This window comes from Oncorhynchus clarkii, chromosome 25, assembly GCF_045791955.1.
Source record: "Oncorhynchus clarkii lewisi isolate Uvic-CL-2024 chromosome 25, UVic_Ocla_1.0, whole genome shotgun sequence".
In the NCBI taxonomy this organism is placed as follows: Eukaryota; Metazoa; Chordata; class Actinopteri; order Salmoniformes; family Salmonidae; genus Oncorhynchus; species Oncorhynchus clarkii.
The window spans coordinates 43,760,208-43,787,645 of NC_092171.1; the positions used below are offsets into that span (position 1 = coordinate 43,760,208).

Here is a 27,438-nt window from a genome sequence, read left to right on the forward strand (position 1 = left end):
CTTTGGCTGGATTGCGTTCTCAGTGTAGTTTCTGTTAGAATAGAACACTCTACTGATTATGTAAATATAATGGATAGACCAATAGCGGTGCATGGGTAAAATCACTGGGCCCCACAAGCCATATTACAACCTTTGTGTTGTGATAATTGCTTGTTTGCTCTATAACCTGTTAGTTCATATGCCTTGATACCTTGATATATAGGGCCTAAGGCCCGAGACAGTAAGAAGACACAGTGATATATAGGGCCTAAGGCCCGAGACAGTAAGAAGACACAGTGATATATAGGGCCTAAGGCCCGAGACAGTAAGAAGACACAGTGATATATAGGGCCTAAGGCCCGAGACAGTAAGAAGACACAGTGATATATAGGGCCTAAGGCCCGAGACAGTAAGAAGACACAGTGATATATAGGGCCTAATGCCCGAGACAGTAAGAAGACACAGTGATATATAGGGCCTAAGGCCCGAGACAGTAAGAAGACACAGTGATATATAGGGCCTAAGGCCCGAGACAGTAAGAAGACACAGTGATATATAGGGCCTAAGGCCCGAGACAGTAAGAAGACACAGTGATATATAGGGCCTAAGGCCCGAGACAGTAAGAAGACACAGTGATATATAGGGCCTAAGGCCCGAGACAGTAAGAAGACACAGTGATATATAGGGCCTAATGCCCGAGACAGTAAGAAGACACAGTGATATATAGGGCCTAAGGCCCGAGACAGTAAGAAGACACAGTGATATATAGGGCCTAAGGCCCGAGACAGTAAGAAGACACAGTGATATATAGGGCCTAAGGCCCGAGACAGTAAGAAGACACAGTGATATATAGGGCCTAAGGCCCGAGACAGTAAGAAGACACAGTGGTATATAGGGCCTAAGGCCCGAGACAGTAAGAAGACACAGTGGTATATAGGGCCTAAGGCCCGAGACAGTAAGAAGACACAGTGATATATAGGGCCTAAGGCCCGAGACAGTAAGAAGACACAGTGATATATAGGGCCTAAGGCCCGAGACAGTAAGAAGACAGTGATATATAGGGCCTAAGGCCCGAGACAGTAAGAAGACACAGTGGTATATAGGGCCTAAGGCCCGAGACAGTAAGAAGACACAGTGGTATATAGGGCCTAAGGCCCGAGACAGTAAGAAGACACAGTGATATATAGGGCCTAAGGCCCGAGACAGTAAGAAGACACAGTGATATATAGGGCCTAAGGCCCGAGACAGTAAGAAGACACAGTGATATATAGGGCCTAAGGCCCGAGACAGTAAGAAGACACAGTGATATATAGGGCCTAAGGCCCGAGACAGTAAGAAGACACAGTGATATATAGGGCCTAATGCCCGAGACAGTAAGAAGACACAGTGATATATAGGGCCTAAGGCCCGAGACAGTAAGAAGACACAGTGATATATAGGGCCTAAGGCCCGAGACAGTAAGAAGACACAGTGATATATAGGGCCTAAGGCCCGAGACAGTAAGAAGACACAGTGATATATAGGGCCTAAGGCCCGAGACAGTAAGAAGACACAGTGATATATAGGGCCTAATGCCCGAGACAGTAAGAAGACACAGTGATATATAGGGCCTAAGGCCCGAGACAGTAAGAAGACACAGTGATATATAGGGCCTAAGGCCCGAGACAGTAAGAAGACACAGTGATATATAGGGCCTAAGGCCCGAGACAATAAGAAGACACAGTGATATATAGGGCCTAAGGCCCGAGACAGTAAGAAGACACAGTGATATATAGGGCCTAAGGCCCGAGACAGTAAGAAGACACAGTGATATATAGGGCCTAAGGCCCGAGACAGTAAGAAGACACAGTGATATATAGGGCCTAAGGCCCGAGACAGTAAGAAGACACAGTGATATATAGGGCCTAAGGCCCGAGACAGTAAGAAGACACAGTGATATATAGGGCCTAAGGCCCGAGACAGTAAGAAGACACAGTGGTATATAGGGCCTAAGGCCCGAGACAGTAAGAAGACAGTGATATATAGGGCCTAAGGCCCGAGACAGTAAGAAGACACAGTGATATATAGGGCCTAAGGCCCGAGACAGTAAGAAGACACAGTGATATATAGGGCCTAAGGCCCGAGACAGTAAGAAGACACAGTGATATATAGGGCCTAAGGCCCGAGACAGTAAGAAGACACAGTGATATATAGGGCCTAAGGCCCGAGACAGTAAGAAGACACAGTGATATATAGGGCCTAAGGCCCGAGACAGTAAGAAGACACAGTGATATATAGGGCCTAAGGCCCGAGACAGTAAGAAGACACAGTGATATATAGGGCCTAAGGCCCGAGACAATAAGAAGACACAGTGATATATAGGGCCTAAGGCCCAGTAAGAAGACACAGTGATATATAGGGCCTAAAGAAGACACAGTGATATATAGGGCCTAAGGCCCGAGACAATAAGAAGACACAGTGATATATAGGGCCTAAGGCCCGAGACAGTAAGAAGACACAGTGATATATAGGGCCTAAGGCCCGAGACAGTAAGAAGACACAGTGATATATAGGGCCTAAGGCCCGAGACAGTAAGAAGACACAGTAAGAAGACACAGTGATATATAGGGCCTAAGGCCCGAGACAGTAAGAAGACACAGTGATATATAGGGCCTAAGGCCCGAGACAGTAAGAAGACACAGTGATATATAGGGCCTAAGGCCCGAGACAGTAAGAAGACACAGTGATATATAGGGCCTAAGGCCCGAGACAGTAAGAAGACACAGTGATATATAGGGCCTAAGGCCCGAGACAGTAAGAAGACACAGTGATATATAGGGCCTAAGGCCCGAGACAGTAAGAAGACACAGTGATATATAGGGCCTAAGGCCCGAGACAGTAAGAAGACACAGTGATATATATAGGGCCTAAGGCCCGAGACAGTAAGAAGACACAGTGATATATAGGGCCTAAGGCCCGAGACAGTAAGAAGACACAGTGATATATAGGGCCTAAGGCCCGAGACAGTAAGAAGACACAGTGATATATAGGGCCTAAGGCCCGAGACAGTAAGAAGACAGTGATATATAGGGCCTAAGGCCCGAGACAGTAAGAAGACACAGTGGTATATAGGGCCTAAGGCCCGAGACAGTAAGAAGACACAGTGATATATAGGGCCTAAGGCCCGAGACAGTAAGAAGACACAGTGGTATATAGGGCCTAAGGCCCGAGACAGTAAGAAGACACAGTGGTATATAGGGCCTAAGGCCCGAGACAGTAAGAAGACACAGTGATATATAGGGCCTAAGGCCCGAGACAGTAAGAAGACACAGTGATATATAGGGCCTAATGCCCGAGACAGTAAGAAGACACAGTGATATATAGGGCCTAAGGCCCGAGACAGTAAGAAGACACAGTGGTATATAGGGCCTAAGGCCCGAGACAGTAAGAAGACACAGTGGCAGAATAGATTCATCCACACCTTTGTTTTATCACAATACCAGATAGCATCCTCTGTCCAGTGAAGTCCACAAAGCATATTATATTGCATGTGCAGTAACAGACAGTTCGTTACATGATCTACAGCATGAACCGTGTGTGTGTGTGTGTGTGTGTCTGTGTGTGTGAGTGAGAAAGTAGAAAACACATGTTGACTCACCCTACTTGTAGAGAAATGCCTTCTTCCTGTCTTTCATGTTGATGAAACTATGTCATACAGTATCTTTGTTGTCGTTGTCCTCGGCTACCTGGCTAAAATGCTTGCTCGCTAGCCTATCTTCCACTAATGGGCAACGTTAGCTAGAGCCTCTACGGGATCGGTGTCGTCCCCCCCCACTCCCCTCCCCGCGGGACGGTTGAGCTAACGTAGGCTAATGTGATTAGCATGAGGTTGTAAGTAACAACAAACAAAACAAATGACTGGATTCATTGTCTAATATATTTTAACAGCCTATTTGAGAGTCTCCACCATTCAACTCAAGCCAACTAAAATTAGGAGGCAGGCAAAACTGAATTAATGTTCTTTGGGAATTATCAAAGATATCTTCTTCCTTCTAGAAAGATACTCTCTGTTCCTTTGGAAAAAAATATATATTTGTAAGGTTGGATATAAAGCATTATCTACAGACGGATCTTATTGTAATCTGTGTCCTTCAGTGAATTACTCACCCACAGATTCAGACAGACAGAGACGGTCACACTGACCACCCTGAACTGGGCAAGCCTCATGGAACAGACATTCCTGAGGCACTGTGGAGCAGCCCTGCCCTGCCCAGCCCTGCCCTGCCCAGCCCTGCCCAGCCCTGCCCTGCCCTGCCCTGCCCTGCCCAGCCCTGCCCAGCCCTGCCCTGCCCTGCCCAGCCCTACCCAGCCCTGCCCTGCCCAGCCAAGCCCTGCCCAGCCCTGCCCTGCCCTGCCCAGCCCTGCCCTGCCCAGCCCTGCCCTGCCCTGCCCTGCCCAGCCCTACCCAGCCCTGCCCTGCCCTGCCCAGCCCAGCCCTGCCCAGCCCTGCCCAGCCCAGCCCACTTACTTCTGGGAATTTACAATGTATTTCTCCATAGAAAAAACAAAACCTGCATCTGAAATGTTAGCCGAGTGCACTTCCTGTTGGGCCCTGGTCTAAAGTAGTGCACTTCCTGTTGGGCCCTGGTCTAAAGTAGTGCACTCCCTGTTGGGGCCCTGGTCTAAAGTAGTGCACTCCCTGTTGGGGCCCTGGTCTAAAGTAGTGCACTCCCTGTTGGGCCCTGGTCTAAAGTAGTGCACTCCCTGTTGGGGCCCTGGTCTAAAGGAATACACTCCCTGTTGGGGCCCTGGTCTAAAGGAATACACTCCCTGTTGGGCCCTGGTCTAAAGCAGTGCACTCCCTGTTGGGCCCTGGTCTAAAGGAATACACTCCCTGTTGGGGCCCTGGTCTAAAGTAGTGCACTCCCTGTTGGGGCCCTGGTCTAAAGTATTGCACTCCCTGTTGGGGCCCTGGTCTAAAGTAGTGCACTCCCTGTTGGGGCCCTGGTCTAAAGTAGTGCACTCCCTGTTGGGGCCCTGGTCTAAAGCAGTGCACTCCCTGTTGGGGCCCTGGTCTAAAGTAGTGCACTCGCTGTTGGGGCCCTGGTCTAAAGTAGTGCACTCCCTGTTGGGCCCTGGTCTAAAGGAATACACTCCCTGTTGGGGCCCTGGTCTAAAGTAGTGCACTCCCTGTTGGGGCCCTGGTCTAAAGTAGTGCACTCCCTGTTGGGGCCCTGGTCTAAAGTAGTGCACTCCCTGTTGGGGCCCTGGTCTAAAGTAGTGCACTCCCTGTTGGGGCCCTGGTCTAAAGCAGTGCACTCCCTGTTGGGGCCCTGGTCTAAAGTAGTGCACTCCCTGTTGGGGCCCTGGTCTAAAGTAGTGCACTCCCTGTTGGGCCCTGGTCTAAAGGAATACACTCCCTGTTGGGGCCCTGGTCTAAAGTAGTGCACTCCCTGTTGGGGCCCTGGTCTAAAGTAGTGCACTCCCTGTTGGGGCCCTGGTCTAAAGTAGTGCACTCCCTGTTGGGGCCCTGGTCTAAAGTAGTGCACTCCCTGTTGGGGCCCTGGTCTAAAGCAGTGCACTCCCTGTTGGGGCCCTGGTCTAAAGTAGTGCACTCCCTGTTGGGGCCCTGGTCTAAAGTAGTGCACTCCCTGTTGGGGCCCTGGTCTAAAGTAGTGCACTCCCTGTTGGGGCCCTGGTCTAAAGCAGTGCACTCCCTGTCGGGGCCCTGGTCTAAAGCAGTGCACTCCCTGTTGGGGCCCTGGTCTAAAGTAGTGCACTCCCTGTTGGGGCCCTGGTCTAAAGTAGTGCACTCCCTGTCGGGGCCCTGGTCTAAAGTAGTGCACTCCCTGTCGGGGCCCTGGTCTAAAGTAGTGCACTCCCTGTCGGGGCCCTGGTCTAAAGTAGTGCACTCCCTGTTGGGGCCCTGGTCTAAAGCAGTGCACTCCCTGTTGGGGCCCTGGTCTAAAGCAGTGCACTCCCTGTTGGGGCCCTGGTCTAAAGCAGTGCACTCCCTGTTGGGGCCCTGGTCTAAAGCAGTGCACTCCCTGTTGGGGCCCTGGTCTAAAGCAGTGCACTCCCTGTTGGGGCCCTGGTCTAAAGTAGTGCACTCCCTGTTGGGGCCCTGGTCTAAAGCAGTGCACGCCCTGTTGGGGCCCTGGTCTAAAGTAGTGCACTCCCTGTCGGGGCCCTGGTCTAAAGTAGTGCACTCCCTGTCGGGGCCCTGGTCTAAAGCAGTGCACGCCCTGTTGGGGCCCTGGTCTAAAGTAGTGCACTCCCTGTCGGGGCCCTGGTCTAAAGCAGTGCACGCCCTGTTGGGGCCCTGGTCTAAAGTAGTGCACTCCCTGTCGGGGCCCTGGTCTAAAGTAGTGCACTCCCTGTTGGGGCCCTGGTCTAAAGTAGTGCACTCCCTTTTGGGGCCCTGGTCTAAAGTAGTGCACTCCCTTTTTGGGGCCCTGGTCTATAGTAGTGCACTCCCTGTTGGGCCCAGGTCTAAAGGAATACACTCTCTGTTGGGCCCTGGTCTAAAGGAATACACTCTCTGTTGGGCCCTGGTCTAAAGGAATGCACTCTCTGTTGGGCCCTGGTCTAAAGGAATACACTCTCTGTTGGGCCCAGGTCTAAAGGAATACACTCTCTGTTGGGCCCTGGTCTAAAGGAATACACTCTCTGTTGGGCCCTGGTCTAAAGTAATACACTCTCTGTTGGGCCCTGGTCTAAAGTAGTGCACTGCCTTTTTGGGGCCCTGGTCTAAAGTAGTGCACTCCCTTTTTGGGGCCCTGGTCTAAAGTAGTGCACTCCCTGTTGGGCCCAGGTCTAAAGGAATACACTCTCTTTTGGGCCCTGGTCTAAAGGAATACACTCTCTGTTGGGCCCTGGTCTAAAGGAATACACTCTCTGTTGGGCCCTGGTCTAAAGTAGTGCACTCCCTTTTGGGGCCCTGGTCTAAAGTAGTGCACTCCTTTTTGGGGCCCTGGTCTAAAGTAGTGCACTCCCTGTTGGGCCCAGGTCTAAAGGAATACACTCTCTGTTGGGCCCTGGTCTAAAGGAATACACTCTCTGTTGGGCCCTGGTCTAAAGGAATACACTCTCTGTTGGGCCCTGGTCTAAAGGAATACACTCTCTGTTGGGCCCTGGTCTAAAGGAATACACTCTCTGTTGGGCCCTGGTCTAAAGGAATGCACTCTCTGTTGGGCCCTGGTCTAAAGGAATACACTCCCTGTTGGGCCCTGGTCTAAAGGAATACACTCTCTGTTGGGCCCTGGTCTAAAGTAGTGCACTCCCTGTTGGGGCCCTGGTCTAAAGTAGTGCACTCCCTGTTGGGGCCCTGGTCTAAAGTAGTGCACTCCCTGTTGGGGCCCTGGTCTAAAGCAGTGCACTCCCTGTCGGGGCCCTGGTCTAAAGCAGTGCACTCCCTGTTGGGGCCCTGGTCTAAAGTAGTGCACTCCCTGTTGGGGCCCTGGTCTAAAGTAGTGCACTCCCTGTCGGGGCCCTGGTCTAAAGTAGTGCACTCCCTGTCGGGGCCCTGGTCTAAAGTAGTGCACTCCCTGTCGGGGCCCTGGTCTAAAGTAGTGCACTCCCTGTTGGGGCCCTGGTCTAAAGCAGTGCACTCCCTGTTGGGGCCCTGGTCTAAAGTAGTGCACTCCCTGTTGGGGCCCTGGTCTAAAGTAGTGCACTCCCTGTTGGGGCCCTGGTCTAAAGTAGTGCACTCCCTGTTGGGGCCCTGGTCTAAAGCAGTGCACGCCCTGTTGGGGCCCTGGTCTAAAGTAGTGCACTCCCTGTTGGGCCCCTGGTCTAAAGCAGTACACCAAAAAGAGAAGAGTGTGCCATTTGGAACGCGGGATATCAAGGAGAGAAGTGGATGATGTAATTTTGCACTCCACCTAACAACGACAGTATAGAGTCTTGTGTGTAATTCTCCACAGCTGCTCCACTGGGATAGACCACCACACCAGGACAAACTATGCCAAGATTCCTAAATGAAACATAAATATCCAGTAACATAATCTGGAGGTTTTCGAGGGGCCCGGGGATACAACCTAGTCTCTGTAAACCCCGTTCCAAATGGCACCTGGTCAACAGTAGTGCACTATATAGGGAATAGGGTCCTGGTCAACAGTAATGCACTATATAGGGAATAGGGTCCTGGTCAACAGTAGTGTTCTATATAGGGGATAGGGTGCCATATAGGGTATGGTCATACCGTAACGTAGCATTTAAAACACACATCTGGTTCCACACAACTCAATTTAAACCAAGTCACTCAAATTACATTCTGGTTTAAATTAGATTGATATAGCTATCCCGTTTAAACACACATAAAGTGCCTTTCACAGCAACCAGGCATTGACCCCGAAGAGAAACAGCCCTAAAACTAATAACATTTAGATCCAGATGGTAATTGGTATTAAGCTTCTCTAGAGTGACAAGATGACGCCGACAGAGATGGGCGTCCTCGCTTCGAGTCCTTAGGAAACTATGGGGTATTTTTTAAATATATTATTTATGTATTATTTCTTACATTGTTACCCCAGTAAATCTTAAGTGTTATTACATACAGCTGGGAATAACAATTGGATGTAAGAATGACGTCAACTTACCAACATTACGACCAGGAATATGACTTTCCTGAAGCAGATTCTTTGTTCGCACCACAACCCAGGACATTGGATCTAATTCCAGAGGCCGGCCCAAAACAACGTCGCCGCAGAAGTAGTAGACGGAGCGGCCTCCTTGGTCAGACTTCGAAGGCGTGCACACCACCCACCCCTTCCGAGTATATTACTCGCCCAGTCTCTTGACAACAAGGTAGACGAAATTAGAGCCAAGGGTTGCCTTCCAGAGAGACATCAGAGATTGTAACATTCTCTGTTTCACGGAAACATGGCTCTCTCTGGATATGTTGTCGGAATCGGTTCAGTTTAGTTGGTTGTCTAAATTGGATCTGAGTCAAATCTAGACTTTGCCTCGTAACTACATATGCCCAGAGAACTTGCCGGAAACACCCAACCCTGGGGTATAAATAAAACATGCGAGTTAAGAATTTACATATCAGACGAGATGACCGCGTGCTGCAGCCGAGGTCGAGGATTCGTCGCAACCCCAAAACGCAACACGAAGTTGAAGAATGCTACGGATGCTAATAGCTGTGTCCAAGAGCGTGAATTCAAGCGGGACTCTCCTTCTCGGTGGCCGACGTAAGTAAGACATTTAAACGTGTTAACCCTCGGAAGGTTGCTGACCCAGACAGCATCCCTAGCTGTGTCCTCAGAGCATGCGCAGACCAGCTGGCTGGTGTGTTTACGGACCCTGTCACAGTCTGCTGTCCCCACATGCTTCAAGACGCCCACCATTGTTCCTAAACCTAAAATAACTTAACTTCTTTCTTTCTTTCTCTTTCTTTCATCTGCGTCTCAAGTAGACACCTGGAAATGCAAATGCGCTACGCTAAATGCTAAATGTACTCGTTAAAACTCAAACGTGCATCAAAATTCACAAGCAGAGTATTGAATTAAAGCTACACTCGTTGTGAACCTAGCCAACAAGTCAGATTTTTAAAATGCTTTTCAGCGAAAGCATGAGAAGCTATTATCTGATAGCATGCAACACCCCAAAATGCCTGAATGCGATGTAAACAAAGATATAGCTTAGCCGGCGCTACACAAAACGCAGAAATAAAATATAAAACATTCATTACCTTTGACGAGCTTCTTTCTTGGCACTCCTATATGCCCCATAAACATCACTATTGGGTCTTTTTTTCGTTTAAATCGGTCCATATATACCCAAAATAGCTTTCTAAGGAAGCTGTGTCATTCAGAAAAAAACATCGTTTTTAAACGCTGTGTCATTTTTTAAAATTAAAAAAGTCGACGATAAACTTTCACAAAACACTTCGAAATCCTTTTGTAATCCAACTTTAGGTATTAGTACACGTTTATAATCTATCAAAATGATTACAGGGCGATGTATATTCAATAGCTCCTCGTCTGCAAATCAATGGCTGCCAATGTGCACATTGAAAACATCCTGGTGGAGACCGGAAGAAACGGAATCCAGTTAGTTGGATTTTCCAACAAAAAACTCCATTGAAAATGACGACAATGGCGACATCGTGTGGAATCTGTATGAATTGCATGCAGGTCGATATTAAATTTTGTGCCCTTTTAACAACCCATGAAAGTGACTTATGGAAATTGTTTTTAGCTTTCAGAGAGCAGTTTTTCTTGCGTTTTTCAATGAAACACACGATCTGTTATAGTCACAGCCGTGATTTAACCAGTTTTAGAAACTTCAGAGTGTTTTCTATCCACACATACTAATCATATGCATATACTATATTCCTGGCATGAGTAGCAGGACGCTGAAAAGTTGCACGATTTTTAACAGAATGTTCGAAAAAGGAGGGGGTAGAAGTAAGAGGTTTTAACTAAATGACTACTGCCCGTAGCACTCACTTCTGCCATCATGAAGTGCTTTGAGACTAGTCAAGGATCTTATCACCTCCGCCTTAGACCGACAGTCCTCTCAGCTCATAGTTTCGGACCGACAGTCCTCTCAGCTCATACTTTTGGTCCAACAGTCCTCTCAGCTCATAGTTTTGGACCGACAGTCCTCTCAGCTCATAGTTTTGGACCGACAGTCCTCTCAGCTCATAGTTTCGGACCGACAGTCCTCTCAGCTCATAGTTTTGGTCCAACAGTCCTCTCAGCTCATAGTTTTGGTCCAACAGTCCTCTCAGCTCATAGTTTTGGTCCAACAGTCCTCTCAGCTCATAGTTTTGGTCCAACAGTCCTCTCAGCTCATAGTTTCGGACCGACAGTCCTCTCAGCTCATAGTTTTGGACCAACAGTCCTCTCAGCTCATAGTTTCGGACCGACAGTCCTCTCAGCTCATAGTTTAGGACCGACAGTCCTCTCAGCTCATAGTTTCGGACCAACAGTCCTCTCAGCTCATAGTTTTGGACCAACAGTCCTCTCAGCTCATTGTAACTGCATTTCTGCTCGGCCTAGACCCTCTTCAGTAGAACCTAGTTGACTTCAACATGAACCACAGAAATGACTCATGCAATCACATAGGCTTGTATCCCAAATGGCAGCCTATCCCTTATATAGTGCCCCCTGTGGGCCCTGGTCAAAAGTAGTGCACTATTTAGAGAATAGGGTGTGATGTGGGATGCAGACAGAGAGAATGAATGATGGAATCCAGGCATCAGCTCATACATGGGTTATATTATTTACCACTCTCTCTGACGGTGTCTTCGCTATGGTTACGCTGAGCTTGTGTGTGTGTGTGTGTGTGTGTGTGTGTGTGTGTGTGTGTGTGTGTGCATGCAGGCTGGTCTGTGTGTGTGTGTGTGTGTGTTGGTCTATATGCGAGTGCGAGCTTGTCTGTATGTGTGTGTGTGTGTGTCAGTGTGAGCCGTTCAATATGTGTGTGTGAATCAGTGTGTGTGTGTGCATGCAGGCTGGTCTGTCTCGTGTGTGTGTGTGTGTGTGTGTGTGTGTGTGTGTGTGTGTGTGTGTGTGTGTGTGTGTGTGTGTGTGTGTGACAGAGAGAGAGAGAGAGCGAGAGTAATACGTCCTGGGGAAAGGCTCTAATCCCTGAACACTGAAACTACAGACCGCGGTGGATTTAAACACTGAAACTACAGACCGCGGTGGATTTAAACACTGAAACTACAGACCGCGGTGGATTTAAACACTGAAACTACAGACCGCGGTGGATTTAAACACTGAAACTACAGACCGCGGTGGATTTAAACACTGAAACTACAGACCGCGATGGATTTAAACACTGAAACTACAGACCGCGGTGGATTTAAACACTGAAACTACAGACCGCGGTGGATTTAAACACTGAGACTACAGACCGCGGTGGATTTAAACACTGAGACTACAGACCGCGGTGGATTTAAACACTGAGACTACAGACCGCGGTGGATTTAAACACTGAAACTACAGACCGCGGTGGATTTAAACACTGAAACTACAGACCGCGGTGGATTTAAACACTGAAACTACAGACCGCGGTGGATTTAAACACTGAGACTACAGACCGCGGTGGATTTAAACACTGAAACTACAGACCGCGGTGGATTTAAACACTGAGACTACAGACCGCGGTGGATTTAAACACTGAAACTACAGACCGCGGTGGATTTAAACACTGAGACTACAGACCGCGGTGGATTTAAACACTGAGACTACAGACCGCGGTGGATTTAAACACTGAAACTACAGACCGCGGTGGATTTAAACACTGAGACTACAGACCGCAGTGGATTTAAACACTGAAACTACAGACCGCGGTGGATTTAAACACTGAAACTACAGACCGCGGTGGATTTAAACACTGAGACTACAGACCGCGGTGGATTTAAACACTGAAACTACAGACCGCGGTGGATTTAAACACTGAAACTACAGACCGCGGTGGATTTAAACACTGAGACTACAGACCGCGGTGGATTTAAACACTGAGACTACAGACCGCGGTGGATTTAAACACTGAAACTACAGACCGCGGTGGATTTAAACACTGAAACTACAGACCGCGGTGGATTTAAACACTGAGACTACAGACCGCGGTGGATTTAAACACTGAAACTACAGACCGCGGTGGATTTAAACACTGAAACTACAGACCGCGGTGGATTTAAACACTGAGACTACAGACCGCGGTGGATTTAAACACTGAGACTACAGACCGCGGTGGATTTAAACACTGAGACTACAGACCGCGGTGGATTTAAACACTGAAACTACAGACCGCGGTGGATTTAAACACTGAGACTACAGACCGCGGTGGATTTAAACACTGAAACTACAGACCGCGGTGGATTTAAACACTGAAACTACAGACCGCGGTGGATTTAAACACTGAAACTACAGACCGCGGTGGATTTAAACACTGAAACTACAGACCGCGGTGGATTTAAACACTGAGACTACAGACCGCGGTGGATTTAAACACTGAAACTACAGACCGCGGTGGATTTAAACACTGAAACTACAGACCGCGGTGGATTTAAACACTGAAACTACAGACCGCGGTGGATTTAAACACTGAGACTACAGACCGCGGTGGATTTAAACACTGAGACTACAGACCGCGGTGGATTTAAACACTGAGACTACAGACCGCGGTGGATTTAAACACTGAAACTACAGACCGCGGTGGATTTAAACACTGAGACTACAGACCGCGGTGGATTTAAACACTGAAACTACAGACCGCGGTGGATTTAAACACTGAAACTACAGACCGCGGTGGATTTAAACACTGAAACTACAGACCGCGGTGGATTTAAACACTGAAACTACAGACCGCGGTGGATTTAAACACTGAGACTACAGACCGCGGTGGATTTAAACACTGAAACTACAGACCGCGGTGGATTTAAACACTGAAACTACAGACCGCGGTGGATTTAAACACAAACTAAGAAGGTCGTACCAAGGATAATTTAGCTATTTGATGTTTAATTTTAAGAACCCCTTGAAGTATCACATTGTTTTATAAACTGCTATTTGTCAGCAGCATACCACCCTGGATAGCGCTGCTGGCTTGCTTCTGAAGCTAAGCAGGGTTGTTCCTGGTCAGTCCCTGGAAGGGAGACCAGATGCTGCTGGAAGTGGTGTTGGAGGGCCAGTAAGAGGCACTCTTTCCTCTGGTCTAAAAAATATCCCAATACCCCAGGGCAGTGATTGGGGACACTGCCCTGTGTTGGGTGCAGTCTTTCGGATGGGACGTTAAAACGGGTGTCCTGACTCTCTGTGGTCATTTAAAGATCCCATGGCACTTATCGTAAGAGTAGGGGTGTTAACCCCGGTGTCCTGGCTAAATTCCCAATCTGGCCCTCAAACCATCACGGTCACCTAATCATCCCCAGTTTACAATTGGCTCATTCATCCCCCTCCTCTCCTCTGTAACTATTCCCCAGGTCGTTGCTGCAAATGAGAATGTGTTCTCAGTCAACTTACCTGGTAAAATAACGGATAAAATAAGCCAATAGAAACACATTGAATAACAGATAGTCCTTACTGCTATTAGCCCATAGAAACACATTGAATAACAGATAGTCCTTACTGCTATTAGCCCATAGAAACACATTGAATAACAGATAGTCCTTACTGCTATTAGCCAATAGAAACACTGTGAATAACAGATAGTCCTTACTGCTATTAGCCAATAGAAACACTGTGAATAACAGATAGTCCTTACTGCTATTAGCCAATAGAAACACTGTGAATAACAGATAGTCCTTACTGCTATTAGCCAATAGAAACACTGTGAATAACAGATAGTCCTTACTGCTATTAGCCTATAGAAACACATTGAATTTTTTTTTACGCCATTGTTTGTAAACAATGTAATTATAATCATAGACCTCAAAACATGGTTATAACTATAGATATTTATAGATAACCACATTAGATAACTACTATAGATAACCACATTAGATATTTTACAGACGGTCAGTCGTTCCAGCCAAAGTTCTGTCTACGAATTTGAGAGTGGTTACATTTCTTCAGTGCCAACCCTCAGCTATTTCCAAAAACAGTGGCAGGGATAAACGTTCTTATTATTTAAAACTGAAGATTGCTCAAATATCTAACTGTTAATGATGATCCAGATGATGATTTAAAAAAAAAAACAGAAATATTTCACACGATTGTAAAGTCAATAAATCAGGAAATTCTGAACCAGACTTCTGGAAAACAAGGGAATTTTAGGAAAGTTACCCGAAGCCTGAAGAGGAGGAGAAACAGATCTGAGAACAGATCCAGGAGGAGGGACAGGAGGGGAGATCCCCCCCCTCTACAAAATAGACATGGTAGGAGGGGAGATCCCCTCTCTACAACATAGACATGGTAGGAGGGAAACTCACCCCATTCCGGTTGGTTGAGTGTAACTAGCTAACGTAAACTCACTCCATTCCGGTTGGTTGAGTGTAACTAGCTAACGTAAACTCACCCCATTACTTAACCAGCTAACGTAAACTCACCCCATTCCGGTTGGTTGAGTGTAACTAGCTAACGTAAACTCACGCCATTCCATACAAATGTACTCCTCAAAAACAAACAGGTGGTTGGTTGAGTATAGCTAGCTACATCTCCTTCAATAACCAGATGAACGGTTGGTTGAGTGTAGCTAGCTACATCTCCTTCAATAACCAGATGAACAGTTGGTTGAGTATAGCTAGCTACATCTCCTTCAATAACCAGATGAACGGTTGGTTGAGTGTAGCTAGCTACATCTCCTTCAATAAACAGATGAACGGTTGGTTGAGTATAGCTAGCTACATCTCCTTCAATAACTAGATGAACGGTTGGTTGAGTGTAGCTAGCTACATCTCCTTCAATAAACAGATGAACGGTTGGTTGAGTGTAGCTAGCTACATCTCCTTCAATAAACAGATGAACGGTTGGTTGAGTATAGCTAGCTACATCTCCTTCAATAACCAGATGAACGGTCGGTTGAGTGTAGCTAGCTACATCTCCTTCAATAAACAGATGAACGGTTGGTTGAGTGTAGCTAGCTACATCTCCTTCAATAAACAGATGAACGGTTGGTTGAGTATAGCTAGCTACATCTCCTTCAATAACCAGATGAACGGTCGGTTGAGTGTAGCTAGCTACATCTCCTTCAATAAACAGATGAACGGTCGGTTGAGTGTAGCTAGCTACATCTCCTTCAATAAACAGATGAACGGTTGGTTGAGTGTAGCTAGCTACATGTCCTTCAATAAACAGATGAACGGTTGGTTGAGTGTAGCTAGCTACATCTCCTTCAATAACCAGATGAACGGTTGGTTGAGTGTAGCTAGCTACATCTCCTTCAATAAACAGATGAACGGTTGGTTGAGTATAGCTAGCTACATCTCCTTCAATAACCAGATGAACGGTTGGTTGAGTATAGCTAGCTACATCTCCTTCAATAAACAGATGAACGGTTGGTTGTGTTAGTGTTTAAATACTGGAGAGTTGAGACCAAATCACCGACGCTGGACAGAGTGGATTTCAGGTGTAACAAAAGACAGTTTTAATGAGTCAGAGATATCTTGTCCCGCAGTTTTACGTGCACGGACCTAGTTCACATAACTCGGCAAGGAGCCAGGTGAAAAAGAGGCCTTATACTACGGTTACATTTATTTTTATACATAGAATAAAGTAGGTGGAGTCTTGTCGTTTCGGTCTTCTTGACTGGTCGGAGGGTTGGAGGCGGGCCTTGCTCTAGCCAGAGCGGGCCCCATTGGTGCACAGCAAAAGTCCTTTGCTCTTGGGACCGGCCAGTAGAGGGAGATTAAATGTGTGTTTCTACAAGGAAGAGGGGGTCAGTCTTATGGCTGGGTGTATGTGTTCTTACGACGAAATGTCTTTGTTTATATGAGCTATGTGTATGAATATTTATATAACAAATCCCCCTCTTCACATCTATTAGACGTGAAAACTATAGTGCAATGGTGGTGGTTGCATTCGTGGTGCTTCTAACCTTGTCTAGTGTGTATGGTGGGTCTGTAGGTGTAGTGCTACGTTTGGGACGGGAGTGATTGGAGGGAGTGATATCCGGAAAAGAGTTAGGGACATGTGTAGGGGTTGGTGTACGTGATGTGGCAGGGTGAAATAGTTGTTCAATTAACCATGTGAAAGTCCTAGGGTTACTCCAAATATCAGTAGGAATATCACAAATAAGGGACCAGATATCCCCAGCCTCACCCAGAGAGGGAGAAATGTCCCTCTAACTGGGCGAGGTTCCCTTCTCAGGGGAGGCGGAGTTTGATGCCGCATCACCTGAGGAAGGAGTGTCTTCATTTGGAATCGAATTTAGGCCGCTCAAATCAGCTCTGACTTCAGTCAGTGTTCTAGAAGGAATTGGGGCTGGGGTGTAATGTGTAAGGCGGTGCCAAGGTGTGCCTGATTTACCTTTGACCTGGACTGAGTGTGAAGTAACCTCCTTCACTTCGTACGGTCCAGTCCACCTGGGTTCCAGCCACTTTCTCTTGTGGACTGTAACCCACACCCAGTCACCAACCTTTACCTTCAGTAGTGGCGTGTCCCCCGGCAGCTCCCCCTCCTGGACCTTGTGAACCTGGGTAGAGAGTGCTGCAGAGAGAACCGTCAGTTTTTTCACATAGTTAGACATTACAATTTGTTGTACATCAAGGGCGGGCATATGACCTCCCTCCCTTGGTGGACCATGCATGACTCTACCAGTCATTATCCCATGAGGCACATACTTTAGCTATCTTAGCTTTTGCTTTTGGTTTGACGTTCCACCAGATTTTGGGATTGGGGCCTGTACACAGATCCAAATCTGTGGGTTATGCCAAATCTTTCTTCCACCTGTCTCAGGTGTTTGTTAAATGTGAGCCATTTGTCAAATTTGATTTGTCTTGGGATGCCATACCTGGGTATTAGTTTGGTTTGTAGCCACTCAAAGACTGACCTAGCATCCTCCCCTTTTGTTAGTATTGCCTCTACCCATTTGGAGAACCTATCAACTATAACTAGGAGATAGCGTTTGCCTTTAGATAAATTGTCGGGGCCCATGTCGGTGTAGTCTATACTAATATCCTGAAAACATGCATTAGGTATTAAGTATGAGCCCATTGGTGTTCGATGTGGTTTCTTTGGGTTGTGTCTGTCACAAACATTGCATTCGTCACAAAATAAATCATCGTCATAAAATAAGTCAGTCATATTTTTTATGTGAGGGTGCCACCAGATGTGCGAGGCCTTTTTGGATGGTCTTTAGTTTGCCTTCGTGTGTGGGGCCATGTGTTTCTCATAAAAGTTCTGGGTCCATCAGTGTGGCCTGCTTCATGGGCATGGGCTGAGTCTGTATAGATATTCAGTCTTTCCTTTTCCTCTGATGAGGACCTGCGTCAATCCGATGATTTCAGCTAATTTGGCCGATGCTGGTTGAGGGATGATGGCTGATTGAAGGGTGACATCACGAGGTGAGCTGTTTTTTCAATAGCTTTTGCTACTGCAGCAACGTATCTGGAGCATGTTGACTGTCCTACCTCAATGTGGTCAAGTTTGAAGAGTAGTACATCAAGACCCTTCTCTCCCCCTCTTGTTTCTGGAATAGGACGGATGAGGTGAATCCTTCCCTTTCAGAAACATCCAAATGGAACTTGTTCTTGTAGTCAGGTGCAGTCAGAGCTGCTGCCACTGATAGATATGTTTTCAGGAGTGCTATGGCTGTTGATGCTTCAGCCGTCCAGGCCAGGGGTGCATGGAGGTTCCTTGATCGTAGGATGACCGGTGCTGCCACCCCCTCTAGGCCACACCCAATGGTACAACACCTGATAGGTGGGGTCAGGTGCATCATGTCTTCGTCCCAGTCTGCAGTGTAGAGACAGTCATCAGTTTCTGTTGCATTGAGTGTGCAATGGATCTCAGCTTGGGGAGTCTTATATGGGTGCAGAGTGTAGATTTGAGCTTTCAGTTGGTTGAACTTAAACTGGATGTGAGTGGTGGCAGGCCCTGTGGGTAGGCATTTTAGCCAGTACACTTCTTGGGCTTCAGACAGTGTGGTCATCGGCAGGAGTGGCATCCTCATCATTCTTACTGGGCGATCAGGTGTTGAAGTGGGAGGGTTGGTTGTAATCTTGCTGCTCCTGCTGCATGTGTCTAGGAGAGGGTCCTCTTCCTCTTCCTCTTCCTGGTGCCCCTCCACGTCCTCTTTCTCTTTCTCTCCATTGCTGTTGCTGCGGGGAGAGTGGTTTCGTGCAATATCTGGCATAGTGACCGGGAATTCCGCAGTTATACCACTGGTAGTTTCCCCCTCTGTATGGTCCAGTGTAGGGGCCTCGTTGAGCCCGTTGCCGTTGCAGGATATACCGCTGTGGGGGAGGGTAATGGGGTGGTGGGGCTGCCTGCTGTTGGATCATCTGAGAGACAGTCTGTGCCACGATCTGAGTGTTATCTGGCTGCTCCCCTTGGTCTTGAGTTTCTACTGCAATCATTTGTTTGGGCGTGATGGCTGCAGACATTTTATCTAAGTCGTCTGATAATGTGTATAATGCGTTATTTAGGTATATTCAATCCTTACTATGTGGTGTTTATTTCTATCGTTGTATGCTTAGCCCGTCCCTGGTCGAGACCAGGGATGTACTGCTGTACTGGCTATGGCTTATCTCTTCCACCCCCACCCTCGCATACAAAGGGGGTTATCAGTATGTGACGCCCGCCACGTGTGTGTTTCTCCGGTATTTTATTTGAATTTGTTCAGCGATTCGTTTAGGTATTTTCTAGAAATGATTCAGCGATTTCCTTTTGGAACAATATATCAGTGAATATATGCGGTTCTATAACAATTTTCAGAGTAATTCTAGCTCTGTAGGAAATATAGATAGAATTTCTAGACAACTAAGAGTTGTTCAGTGAATTATTTAAATACTTTCTGTAAACAATTCAGTAACTTCCTTTATGAACTTATATCAGTAAATTTGAGCGATTCTATAGCAATTGTCAGAATAATTTTAAACTTTAGGCAATATCAACAGGAATGAAAAAAGCGAAAATCAGTATTCCAGCCCGGCTGCTGTCAATCAAAGTTGCACGGCCATTCGATACTAAGGTGGCTTTGTCTACCAGCACGTGTGCCTAATAGCCCAGTTACGTATCCCAACCTACTCCGCGACAAACGTTTCTTTCAATTTAATTTCCCCCATCTCCAAATCATGGAATGTCAACTCTGGTTCATATTATGTTTATTGTTTGATGTGCAATAGCCACATCATTCCCAATCTCTGTCTTGTGGAAGGCCAAACTTACATATCCTATATCTATTCGACTACACCTCTAACATAACCAATTAAACAGTTTACAACTTATTCAATAGGATCTTTTACATGCAGATTCAGTCGATCTATTAATTAACTACACCTCTAAACACAACCAATTAAACAGTTTAGAACTTATTCAATAGGAACCTTTACATGCATACTACACTTCTAAAACACAACCAATTAAACAGTAAGCACTTATTTAATAGGATCTTTTACATGCATACTACACTTCTAATAATAGGCCAATTGATAAAAAAATAAAAATACAAATAAAAAATAAAAACGAGCAAAACAAGATCTCCCCGATCAATGTCTTAGGTTCTTATGTAAAAATTTGGCACCGATTCATACTCACGCCCAGTACTTTCTGATCAAAATTTGGTTTAGGCTATAATACAATATGCAGATTTCGATATAACGGGCTCTGCTCACCTTTATCTAGAGCGCTCCGATCAGATTTCCTGAGGCAAGATGAATGGCTGGGGAAGTCACTCTTCCGTCTGATTTTTTAGCCGTGATCAGTCTCGTCCTCTCACACTAACTTATAATAGATCGAATTCAAGAATAACCATCCTCTGCTACCAAGTTCTGTTAGTGTTTAAATACTGGAGAGTTGAGACCAAATCACCGACGCTGGACAGAGTGGATTTCAGGTGTAACAAAAGACAGTTTTAATGAGTCAGAGATATCTTGTCCCGCAGTTTTACGTGCACGGACCTAGTTCACATAACTCGGCAAGGAGCCAGGTGAAAAAGAGGCCTTATACTACGGTTACATTCATTTTTATACATAGAATAAAGTAGGTGGAGTCTTGTCGTTTCGGTCTTCTTGACTGGTCGGAGGGTTGGAGGCGGGCCTTGCTCTAGCCAGAGCGGGCCCCATTGGTGCACAGCAAAAGTCCTTTGCTCTTGGGACCGGCCAGTAGAGGGAGATGAAATGTGTGTTTCTACAAGGAAGAGGGGGTCAGTCTTATGGCTGGGTGTATGTGTTCTTACGACGGAATGTCTTTGTTTATATGAGCTATGTGTATGAATATTTATATAACAGTTGAGTATAGCTAGCTACATCTCCTTCAATAACCAGATGAACGGTTGGTTGAGTATAGCTAGCTACATCTCCTTCAATAACCAGATGAACGGTTGGTTGAGTATAGCTAGCTACATCTCCTTCAATAAACATATGAACGGTTGGTTGAGTATAGCTAGCTACATCTCCTTCAATAAACAGATGGACGGTTGGTTGATGCTGCACGTATTTATTTACAATGTTGCGAGGATACAACTGCGACATATATAATGCATATGCATCCCAAAATGGCACCCTATTCCCTATATAGTGCACTACTTTTCACCAGAACCCTATATAGAACCCTATATAGTAGTGCACTATAAAATGGAATAGGGTGCCATTTTGGGATTCATCCCAATCTGACGTACACTCGTGATAAAGACAGAACCATTTCATTTCACCGATCACTTCTGGAATAAGGAAACATGGGCTGAGCTGCCGACATCATTTTTCTTTCAGGTTTTTCCCAAAAATGAATGAATATATTGTATCAATCACTAAAAAAGACACATTTTGAAACTGTGGATCTACATCCAAATACAGGTTGATCTAAAAAAAAAAAAGTTTTCAGGAGAGGTTATATCGCTGCAGCGGATCTGAAAAATGTGTTTGTGCAAATGGACCATGCTAGAAATGGAGTCGTTATGTTTGAATCTGTTTTTTTAACCCATTCCCTCAGAAACACACGCTAACTGAAAACCATTCCCTCAGAAACACACGCTAACTGAAAACCATTCCCTCAGAAACACACGCTAACTGAAAACCATTCCCTCAGAAACACACGCTAACTGAAAACCATTCCCTCAGAAACACACGCTAACTGAAAACCATTCCCTCAGAAACACACGCTAAATGAAAACCATTCCCTCAGAAACACACGCTAACTGAAAACATGAAAACCATTCCCTCAGAAACACACGCTAACTGAAAACATGAAAACCAATCCCCCAGAAACACACGCTAACTGAAAACCATTCCCTCAGAAACTCACGCTAACTGAAAACATGAAAACCATTCCCTCAGAAACAAACACTAACTGAAAAGAAATGGCTGCTTTTAAGGACATTCTTAAAAGTCACAAGGCATCAGAGAATAAGAGTTAGTCTATATAGTCTCTATAGCGTACTGAGTAGACTCTGAGGATGAGAGAGGGAGGGGGCAGAGTAGTCACTGTAGCAGAGTAGTTGGTAGAATAGCTACAGGTACTGTAGTTTAGCAGGTAGCTGGGGTTGTGGGGCAGAATAGGTAGCTGGGGATGTGGGGCAGAATAGGTAGCTGGTAGCAGGGGCAGAATAGGTAGCTGGTAGCAGTTCCAGAGAGAAGCAGCCAGAGTTCGTTCCGGAGAGAAGCAGCCAGAGTTCGTTCCGGAGAGAAGCAGCCAGAGTTCGTTCCGGAGAGAAGCAGCCAGAGTTCGTTCCGGAGAGAAGCAGCCAGAGTTCGTTCCGGAGAGAAGCAGCCAGAGTTCGTTCCGGAGAGAAGCAGCCAGAGTTCGTTCCGGAGAGAAGCAGCCAGAGTTCGTTCCGGAGAGAAGCAGCCAGAGTTCGTTCCGGAGAGAAGCAGCCAGAGTTCGTTCCGGAGAGAAGCAGCCAGAGTTCGTTCCGGAGAGAAGCAGCCAGAGTTCGTTCCGGAGAGAAGCAGCCAGAGTTCGTTCCGGAGAGAAGCAGCCAGAGTTCGTTCCGGAGAGAAGCAGCCAGAGTTCGTTCCGGAGAGAAGCAGCCAGAGTTCCGGAGAGAAGCAGCCAGAGTTCCGGAGAGAAGCAGCCAGAGTTCCGGAGAGAAGCAGCCAGAGTTCCGGAGAGAAGCAGCCAGAGTTCCGGAGAGAAGCAGCCAGAGTTCCGGAGATGGAGTCCTCTTCTCCTCCTGAATATCCCAGCTGCTGTGATGTCGTTTCAACCCAGCCTTCCAGGGTGCTGCTACGAACACGAAGTCCCCAGGAGGGAACTATTCTGTCATTTCAGTACACGGCGGTTTGGTCTGTTAGTATCCCAGAGTGCTTTGCGTCCAGGTGGGGGGGGGTAGCGGTGTCACTGCTCCGTAGGACACACCCCTCGGTCCTTACAGCAGAAGTAATGAACCACAACACCGTTGGGATACCTGGCGAAGGCGCTGGACAGGACAGAGTGTTTTAGTACATAGACAGCCTTTACCACAGATTTACAACAGGTTTTTATCACATACTAAAGGATGTATGACATAGTTATAGGTGTTTATAAAGCATTGATATTAGAATAGCCAGCAGCATACCACCCTGCATACCACTGCTGGCTTGCTTCTGAAGCTAAGCAGGGTTGGTCCTGGTCGGTCCCTGGATGGGAGACCAGATGCTGCTGGAAGTGGTGTTGGAGGGCCAGTAGGAGGCACTCTTTCCTCTGGTCTAAAATAAATATCCCAATGCCCCAGGGCAGTGATTGGGGACACTGCCCTGTGTAGGGTGCTGTCTTTCGGGTGGGACGTGAAACAGGTGTCCTGACTGTCTGAGGTCACTAAAGATCCCATGGCACTTATCATAAGAGTAGGGGGGGTTAACCCTGGTGTCCAGGCTAAAGCCCCAATCTGGCCCTCATACCATCATGGCCACCTGATCATCCCCAGTTTACAATTGACTCATTCATCCCAGTAACTATTCCCCAGGTCATTGCTGGAAATGAGAATGTGTTCTCAGTCAATTTACCGGGTAAAATTAAAAAAAGTTTACCTGTTTCCGATCTTCTTCTTACAGACCCTGCAGGTCTTTTCCTCTGTGATGATGCACTTCACCTGTTGGTGGAAGATACGTTCCTCCTGGACCTAAACACACACGTCAGACAGACCAAAAACATCACACAAGTCAGACAGACCAAAAACATCACACACGTCAGACAGACCAAAAACATCACACATGTCAAACAGACCACAAACATCACACACGTCAGACAGACCACAAACATCACACACGTCAAACAGACCAAAAACATCACACGTCAGACAGACCACAAACATCACACACGTCAGACAGACCAAAAACATCCCACACGTCAGACAGACCAAAAACATCCCACACGTCAGACAGAACAAAAACATCACACACGTCAGACAGACCAAAAACATCACACGTCAGACAGACCACAAACATCACACACGTCAGACAGACCACAAACATCACACACGTCAGACAGACCAAAAACATCCCACACGCCAGACAGACCAAAAACATCACACACGTCAGACAGACCAAAAACATCCCACACGTCAGACAGACCAAAAACATCACACACACCAAAAACATCACACACATCAGACAGACCACAAACAGACATCAGGGTTGAATCTCCAAAGGTAGTTCCTTGTTGCTCTTTCCTTCAACCTTCTCCTCAAACATCAGAAGGGAGGAAGCTCTGAAAATGATGTCATGGCTTTAGAAGCTTCTGATAGGTTAATTGACATCATTTGAGTCAATTGGAGGTGTACCTGTGGATGTATTTCAAGGTCTACCTTCAAACTCAAGAGCTTCCTCCCTTCCTTCTGAAGTTTTTGAAAGAGGTCCTGGTAGAGGACAGTAACATAGGACACGACACCAACACACAGAGCGTCTCTCTCTCTCTCTCTCTCACCCGTAGGAACTCGGCCTGCAGCAGACTCTTGAGGACCTGGTCAAAGCGTTTCCTCTGAGCCTTCTCCTCCAGAACACTCTCCAGGAACACACGGATCTCTCTGATCTGAGTGTTGGCTGGCAGCAGGTCGATGGCCTGGTGGAGAGATATAATATATATATATAATTTAGATACAGTTGAAGTTGGAAGTTTACATACACTTAGGTTGGAGTCATTAAAACTAGTTTTTCAACCACTCCACAAATTTCTTGTTAACAAACTATAGTTTTTTTATAATTTTTCCAACAATTGTTTACAGACAGATTATTCCACTTCTAATTCACTGTATCACAATTCCAGTGGGTCAGAAGTTTACATACACTAAGTTGACTGTGCCTTTAAACAGCTTGGAGAATTCCAGAAAAAGATGTCATGGCTTTAGAAGCTTCTGATAGGCTAATTGACATCATTTGAGTCAACCTACCTTAGTTGTATTCATCTTGCTGTGCTGTGGTGCAACCTACCGTAGTTGTATTCAGCTTGCTGTGGTGTGGTGCAACCTACCGTAGTTGTATTCAGCTTGCTGTGGTGTGGTGCAACCTACCGTAGTTGTATTCATCTTGCTGTGGTGTGATGCAACCTACCGTAGTTGTATTCAGCTTGCTGTGGTGTGATGCAACCTACCGTAGTTGTATTCAGCTTGCTGTGGTGCAACCTACCTTAGTTGTATTCAGCTTGCTGTGGTGTGATGCAACCTACCGTAGTTGTATTCAGCTTGCTGTGGTGCAACCTACCGTAGTTGTATTCAGCTTGCTGTGGTGCAACCTACCGTAGTTGTATTCAGCTTGCTGTGGTGCAACCTACCGTAGTTGTATTCAGCTTGCTGTGGTGCAACCTACCGTAGTTGTATTCAGCTTGCTGTGGTGCAACCTACCGTAGTTGTATTCAGCTTGCTGTGGTGCAACCTACCGTAGTTGTATTCAGCTTGCTGTGGTGCAGCTCCAGGACATGTAGAGCTGCCATTAGATTGGCCTGTGGCTCCAACAGCTCCATTTTGATTGGCCCAAGACAGTGGACGTCAGGAGGGGACAGGTACATGCGCAGTAGAGACAGGTACACCTGTATCATAATACCACTGGGTTAACAGACAGGTACACCTGTATCATAATACCACTGGGTTAACAGACAGGTACACCTGTATCATAATACCACTGGGTTAACAGACAGGTACACCTGTATCATAATACCACTGGGTTAACAGACAGGTACACCTGTATCATAATACCACTGGGTTAACAGACAGGTACACCTGTATCATAGTACCACTGGGTTAACAGACAGGTACACCTGTATCATAGTACCACTGGGTTAACAGACAGGTACACCTGTATCATAGTACCACTGGGTTAGCAGACAGGTACACCTGTATCATAATACCACTGGGTTAACAGACAGGTACACCTGTATCATAATACCACTGGGTTAGCAGACAGGTACACCTGTATCATAATACCACTGGGTTAACAGACAGGTACACCTGTATCATAATACCACTGGGTTAACAGACAGGTACACCTGTATCATAGTACCACTGGGTTAACAGACAGGTACACCTGTATCATAGTACCACTGGGTTAGCAGACAGGTACACCTGTATCATAGTACCACTGGGTTAACAGACAGGTACACCTGTATCATAGTACCACTGGGTTAACAGACAGGTACACCTGTATCATAGTACCACTGGGTTAGCAGACAGGTACACCTGTATCATAGTACCACTGGGTTAACAGACAGGTACACCTGTATCATAGTACCACTGGGTTAACAGACAGGTACACTTGTATCATAGTACCACTGGGTTAACAGACAGGTACACCTGTATCATAGTACCACTGGGTTAGCAGACAGGTACACCTGTATCATAGTACCACTGGGTTAACAGACAGGTACACCTGTATCACAGTACCACTGGGTTAACAGATAGAGGGTTAACAGACAGGTACACCTGTATCATAGTACCACTGGGTTAACAGACAGGTACACCTGTATCATAATACCACTGGGTTAACAGACAGGTACACCTGTATCATAGTACCACTGGGTTAACAGACAGGTACACCTGTATCATAGTACCACTGGGTTAACAGACAGGTACACCTGTATCATAGTACCACTGGGTTAACAGACAGGTACACCTGTATCATAGTACCACTGGGTTAACAGACAGGTACACCTGTATCATAGTACCACTGGGTTAACAGACAGGTACACCTGTATCATAGTACCACTGGGTTAACAGACAGGTACACCTGTATCATAGTACCACTGGGTTAACAGATAGAGGGTTAACAGACAGGTACACCTGTATCATAGTACCACTGGGTTAACAGACAGGTACACCTGTATCATAATACCACTGGGTTAACAGACAGGTACACCTGTATCATAGTACCACTGGGTTAACAGACAGGTACACCTGTATCATAGTACCACTGGGTTAACAGACAGGTATACCTGTATCATAGTACCACTGGGTTAACAGACAGGTACACCTGTATCATAATACCACTGGGTTAACAGACAGGTACACCTGTATCATAGTACCACTGGGTTAGCAGACAGGTACACCTGTATCATAGTACCACTGGGTTAACAGACAGGTACACCTGTATCATAGTACCACTGGGTTAGCAGACAGGTACACCTGTATCATAGTACCACTGGGTTAACAGACAGGTACACCTGTATCATAGTACCACTGGGTTAACAGACAGGTACACCTGTATCATAGTACCACTGGGTTAACAGACAGGTACACCTGTATCATAGTACCACTGGGTTAACAGATATAGAGGGTTAACGAGGCAGGTATGTAGGTATGCGTCAGTCATAAGGGGTTACTCACATCTTGGCTTCTGTCCGTCTCTTTGTCATAATGCCTATGACAGTACCTGAGGGGAGAGCAACACAAAATCAGCTTGGAGTGAGATAACAACACGTGACGATTCACAACAAGAGTTTTGAATCAGCATGTTGT

At 46.5% G+C, this 27,438-nt stretch overlaps 1 protein-coding gene across 1 annotated transcript in view; it reads right to left on the minus strand.

The window, feature by feature from the left end:
* Nucleotides 1–21,001: 21,001 nt before the first annotated feature.
* The window catches only part of LOC139384006 (vam6/Vps39-like protein), a 38,092-nt gene continuing 31,655 nt past the window's right edge, over nt 21,002–27,438 (minus strand). Inside the window, exons 20-24 of the mRNA XM_071128634.1 lie at nt 27,307–27,352; nt 25,368–25,517; nt 24,420–24,554; nt 23,525–23,616; nt 21,002–22,935 (exon numbers count right to left, since the gene is read on the minus strand). Coding sequence (XP_070984735.1) covers nt 22,854–22,935; nt 23,525–23,616; nt 24,420–24,554; nt 25,368–25,517; nt 27,307–27,352 — 505 coding nt within the window. The 3' untranslated portion in view covers nt 21,002–22,853. The remainder of the gene's footprint in view (nt 22,936–23,524; nt 23,617–24,419; nt 24,555–25,367; nt 25,518–27,306; nt 27,353–27,438) is intronic.